General features: G+C 54.0%; 1 protein-coding gene across 1 annotated transcript in view; it reads left to right on the top strand.

Annotated features, from left to right (window-relative positions):
• The window catches only part of TRPM2 (transient receptor potential cation channel, subfamily M, member 2), a 16,871-nt gene that overhangs the window by 290 nt on the left and 10,978 nt on the right, over positions 1-5,603 (top strand). Inside the window, exons 2-10 of the mRNA XM_009320215.1 lie at positions 287-372; positions 866-1,034; positions 1,521-1,701; positions 2,091-2,257; positions 2,699-2,879; positions 3,424-3,485; positions 3,716-3,916; positions 4,302-4,404; positions 4,644-4,765. Of these exons, the coding sequence (XP_009318490.1) occupies positions 287-372; positions 866-1,034; positions 1,521-1,701; positions 2,091-2,257; positions 2,699-2,879; positions 3,424-3,485; positions 3,716-3,916; positions 4,302-4,404; positions 4,644-4,765 (1,272 nt within the window). The remainder of the gene's footprint in view (positions 1-286; positions 373-865; positions 1,035-1,520; positions 1,702-2,090; positions 2,258-2,698; positions 2,880-3,423; positions 3,486-3,715; positions 3,917-4,301; positions 4,405-4,643; positions 4,766-5,603) is intronic.

Here is a 5,603-nt window from a genome sequence, read left to right as displayed (position 1 = left end):
TAATGAGTTATCCGGTAACTCATTAACAGGAGCATAAATAACAGATCACTTTAGTTTTAGGGACAGACAGAAAAACCCCAAACATCTGAGGTACACGTCCAGCATTCATATCTCCTCTCCTTGGAGTACACCTGGCTTTGTCTTTGCAGATAGCCATGGCGCTTTCTTCCTTTGCATCAGAAGAAGCACCCAGATATGCTCCAAGTACCAGGGTGTCTGGTCCCTGGCGTAACTTCTGGCCCTTTGCAGAAACCCTGACCCCTTGCTGCTTTTCCTGCTCCCTCAGGAAAATCTCATCTCGTGGATTCCTGAAAACATCCGGAAGAAAGAGTGCACCTACTTTGTTGAAAGCTCCCAGACATCAGATTCTGGGTAAATCCTTCATTCCCCTCCCCTGCCAGGAAAGCAGAAGGGGTGTTTGTTGACAAAGCTACAGCACCAGAAAATCCCACCTTTCCATCAAGGGAGCTGGTGTCAAGGGGATTCACAAATTCCTTTTTGACTGGTTCTTCACCCTGCTGTGTGTCACCACATGGCTGATATCCTATGTGCCAGTGAGGAACCTTTCCAATGCTTTCGTATGCAGTCATTTCTATCTGTACTTCATCCAGAGCAACTTTAACATTTCTGTCCTAAACCTCTACAGTTGGAAATACCAATTTTTTGCTAAATTTTCCCCCAAACAGTGCCTTTGTTTCTGCACAAGTTCTGAGCTGGAGGGTGAGCTGGGTGGGAGATGCCAGTGCTTGTGGTGTTCTTAATAAGAATGCCAACATCTCCTGCCTGGGCTGAGGCAGGTGGGCCAGCTGGGTTTTGCCTTTTGGGTTTAGATTGTTTTCGGCAAAGTTGGTGGTGTGTGTTTCAGGAGGATTGTGTGCGAGTGCGGCTATATCAGGGAACAGCACCTGGAAGATGCTGCCAAACCTCCCATCTTCCTGGGGAAGGAATGGGATCCCAGCAGGAACATCCAGGAAATGCCAACAGATGCCTTCGGTGATATCCACTTCACGGGCCTGGGACAGAAGATGGGGAAGGTGATCTCGTTTTCCCATCTGTGGTGCACAGGGAGCCAGTGTTCAGGTCTTGCCATAGCAGATGAAATACGAGTATTTCCCTCCCGAATGAGAGGAGGTTAGGAAAGCGTGGAAATGTCCCAAAGGCAACACTGACCCAAGCAGAGGAAGGTGGGTGGGACAGGATCCCTCCTCTCTCCCAGCCCTGTACCTAGTCCCTTTCTGAAACCATGAGACTGATCTTCATGCTATGAGGCCCATGCTTCAAGGAGTGGCTGTTCCGTGTCCTCATCCTTAGGATCGTCTTGGGAATGCTCGGTCCCAGGGATGTGAATGGGAACAGAGTCATGCACAAAGACCTGGGGCAGCAGCAACAGGACTCTGCTGGGAAATGTCGTGGGAAGCCCCTGGTTCTTTGCTGGGACAGGAGAAATTGTGGTGGAGATGCCCTGTTACCCTGACCCTGTTGTTTTTACCCAAAATGCATGTATGCTCCCTTTTTTGCAGTATGTGCGCGTTTCCTCGGATACTCCTCCACGGGTCATCTACCACCTCATGACACAGCACTGGGGCCTCGATGCACCCAACCTGCTCATCTCAGTCACTGGGGGAGCCAAAAACTTCATCATGAAGCCAAGGCTGAAGAACATTTTCCGGCAAGGGCTAGTCAAAGTGGCCCAGACCACCGGTAAGAGATGCAGAGGCTCTCCCTGTGATTGCAGTGGGAGAGGGGCCTGTCATCTGCCCATGCCAGGTTTAGTGAGTTGGGCTGCTGTGGAGATGCTGAGCTGGCCCAGGAGGCCTGTAGGTCCCTGTCTGGACTACCACCACCAGGGATGGACTGTTCTTGCTCAATCACTGCAAACAGGCTCATGGGGAGCTGGACTGAGAGATGCAACACTGTGCTGAAGAAGGCATCTCCTGTGCTGCCAGGGCTTGATGTAGTGGGCAGGGAAGACATCTTCTGGGGGATGGAGCATCTCCAAGGACCAGGTGTTCCTGCAGCCGTATAGGGGGATGCTAGGAGATTGCTGTGAGCAGATCCTCTCCCTTCCCAAGCCCTTCTCTGACCCCCAGGGGCCTGGATCATCACAGGGGGGTCCCACGCTGGTGTGATGAAACAGGTGGGAGAGGCAGTGCGAGACTTCATCCTGAGCTGCAGCCACAAGGAGAGCGAGATTGTCACCATTGGTATAGCCACCTGGGGGACCGTGTACAACCGGGAGAGCCTCATCTGCCCCATGGTGAGCCAGGCAGAGTTGGAGATGCGTTTGCTTTGCCTATGCCTGGGCTGCTGGGGAAGTCCTGCCAAGGACCATGGCAGGAATGGGTGCTTCAAGATGTGCCTGTGGCTGGCAGGCCTGGTAAAACCCAGCTGCACCAGAAGGAGTGATGGTCCCAGGCTGATGTTTGCTGAGAAGCCCCTCTATGCTACCCAGTGTCTTGCGTAGGTGCTGTGCTTCTTCTGGGAAGACCCTTGTGGGTGTGAGGGCAGGTGGAGCAGAGACAGAGGAGCATGGGACAAAGCTGACATGAGGACTGCAGGGGGGGCAGGGATGGCTCTTTGGCCAGACTGTTCTTTGGCTGGCCTGTTCCTGTCCTGCATGCTGGTTGCTTTGGGCATCTGGTGCTCCTCTGCAACCCTGCCAGGCTTTTCCCAGAGTCTGTCCTCCCACACGTTACAGGGTGGCTTTCCAGCTGAGTACATACTGGATGAAGAGAACCAAGGCAGTCTGTCATGCCTGGACAGCAACCACTCCCACTTCATCCTGGTGGACGATGGGACCCACGGGAGGTATGGGGTGGAAATCCCCCTGAGGACCAGACTGGAGAAGTTCATTTCGGAGCAGACCAAGGTGAAAGGAGGTAATGGCAACACATAGCCAGGCCTGAGGCAGGGGAGGGCACAAGGTGGGATGGACCATCCATTGGTAAGGGGTGCCCATCCTGGCCTCTGGTGAGAGGAGAGGCTGTGGCTTCTCTGGAGGATCCAGGCAAGGGGTTTGAGAGGATTGTCATGATAAATGTGGAACCTGGTTCCTCAGCAACACAAATCAAAGAGCCTTTCTCTGCCAGCTGCTTGACTGGTCACCAAAGGGGTCCTCAAACCTTGTGATGCTGAGCTGATCAGGGAGAGTTGTTTCTCCCAAAGGGCCAGGCCTCCAAGGGGGCTTCCAGGTGGTATCTTCTCACTGTGCAAATGATCTTCTATTCTAACACATGCACACACATGCTCCAGCAGCATGACTGCCAGGAGATCGTCTCCCCTCTCTCCTAGAGCCTGGCATGTCAGGGGCAGTGGTCCCACCTCGCTTTTCACACCCCACCACTCAGAGGGGACTGCATTCAGCTGCATGGAGGGGGGGCGCTGCCCCACAGGGAGGTGACCCTGGGCTCTGCTTCCCCACAGGTGTTGCCATCAAGATCCCCATCGTGTGTGTGGTGCTGGAAGGAGGCCCCGGGACACTCGATGTAAGGAAGTGCTCCTACCCACTCCCAGCAGGGCTGAGAGGGGGTGGTGGTGGGAGGGGACAGTTCCTTGCCCGGGGTGCTGCCCTCTGGTGTCGGTGTAAGCACTGTGCCACACTAGCTGAAATGCAGCCGAATGGAAGCGCCGCGGAGCAGCGGTGTGGGTCTCAGGCTCAGAGAGGGTCTGCTGGCCTCTGGGTGGGATTAGGACCAGCCTCTCTGCTCTGTTGCAGACCATCTACAATGCCATCACCAACGGGATCCCCTGTGTGATTGTGGAAGGGTCTGGGCGTGTGGCCGATGTCATTGCACAGGTGGCCAGCCTGCCTGTGCCCAAGATAAGCATTGCCTTGATCCAGAAGAAGCTGAGCATGTTCTTCCATGACACCTATGAGCTCTTCACTGAGGGCAAGCTGGTGGAGTGGACCAAGAAGGTGAGCCTTTTGCAGGCAGACAGCTCCTCGCGCTGAGCTTGTGGAGATCAAAGGTGTCCCCAGGGGTCCTTACCCATGAGCAGCAAGGCTCCCAGCATCAAGATTAAGGCTTATCTTCTGCTGACCGTCCATCTCCCTCCTGGCATGCTCAGCATTGTCCTGGTGGGCACCCCAAGGGCTTGAGCTCTGCTTCTCCACTGCCTGCTTCCTTTGGGCAGAGAGGTACCATTTGGGACCAACCCCAGCTGGGCTGGGAGACACAGCACAGGGGGTCTGCAGGCAACCCAAGGGGAGCAAGGAATTGCCCCACACAGGACAGGGGGCTGCAGGAAGTGGCAGGGAGGAGATGCTGCTGCTGATTGCTTGCCCACGGCTCTCCTTATAGATCCAAGACATAGTGCGGAGCCGGCAGCTCCTGACCATTTTCAGAGAGGGCAAATATGGCCAGCAGGACGTGGATGTGGCCATCCTCCAGGCCCTGTTCAAAGGTGAGGGGTGGGGAGCTGCTTGGGAGGATGGGGAGAGATGAATGGGATGGGAGTCACAAGTCACCTCCTGCAGCTGCTTGACTTATGGGGTCACCAAAGGGGGCCCTAAACCTCATGATGCTGAGCTGATCAGGGAGAGGTGTTTCTCCCAAAGGGCCAGGCCTCCAAGTGGGCTTCTAGGTGGTATCTTCTCGCCACATAAATGATCCTCTATTCTAACACATGCACTTTGCATGCAGCATCCCAAAACCAGGACCACTTTGGTCGTGAGAACTGGGACCACCAACTGAAGTTAGCTGTGGCCTGGAACAGGGTGGACATTGCTCGGAGTGAGATCTTCACAGACGATCACGAGTGGAAGGTAAGGGAGTACCTGTGCTGCTTGTCTGGTCAGGCTTACAGCTTGTCAGGTCCCACTTGAGGACTGTGGATATTGAGGGCACTGTTCACCTCGACTGTGCTTAGAGAGAGTTTTTGAGGGCATTTCTCTTGGACCCTAAACTCCCACCACATTGCCAGGGGCTCTTCATCTGTCCTACCTTTCAAAAGTGCACTCAAACACCCAAAGCAGAGGTGAGCACACCCTGCAATTCATTGCTTGTAAAGGTCCTGGTTTGGCTTATAATTGTTTACAAAGGTGATTGATTGGTATTTTATTCAAAACCAATGTCTTTTAAAGACAGCCTAGAGCCAAAAATACCTCTTGCCAGCTCCGCCCTGTGGTCACTGCTCATGCCACGTTGTCAAATGGCAACTTGTCTCTAAACTCACCTCACCCAGCCTGGCACTTCCCTGCTTAAACTTTACTGCAGAGTGGGGCAGGGAGCAGCACAAGCCAGCTCTGCTGTCCCATGCCTGATCCAGCTGTTGAGAAGTCGAAGCTGAGCAGGGTTCTCTGTCCTTTCTGCCAGGGCTGTGGGACTTGGAAGGGATTTTCTTATTTCGTTTGACAGTTTGGATTCCCCCAGCTCACATACCTTTCATGGGACTGGGAAGGGCTGGTGGGAACCAGGATCCCAAAGAGGAAATATTTGATGGTGTGAAAATGCACAGCCTGAACAAGATCTACACCTTTGTTGGGAAGGGAGGATGAGGCAGGCTCTCAGATTAGCCAATGCAGGCCAGGGCTGTTACAAGGTGCTGCAGCCCTGGACCAATGTGGCTGGTATGAAAAACTGAGGCTGAAAGCAAGCTGCTGC

Source organism: Pygoscelis adeliae, unplaced genomic scaffold (assembly GCF_000699105.1).
Source record: "Pygoscelis adeliae isolate BGI_AS28 unplaced genomic scaffold, ASM69910v1 Scaffold833, whole genome shotgun sequence".
NCBI lineage: Eukaryota > Metazoa > Chordata > Aves > Sphenisciformes > Spheniscidae > Pygoscelis > Pygoscelis adeliae.
The sequence above is the reverse complement of the archived record's forward strand: the minus strand, read 5'-3'. Positions and strand labels throughout refer to the sequence as shown.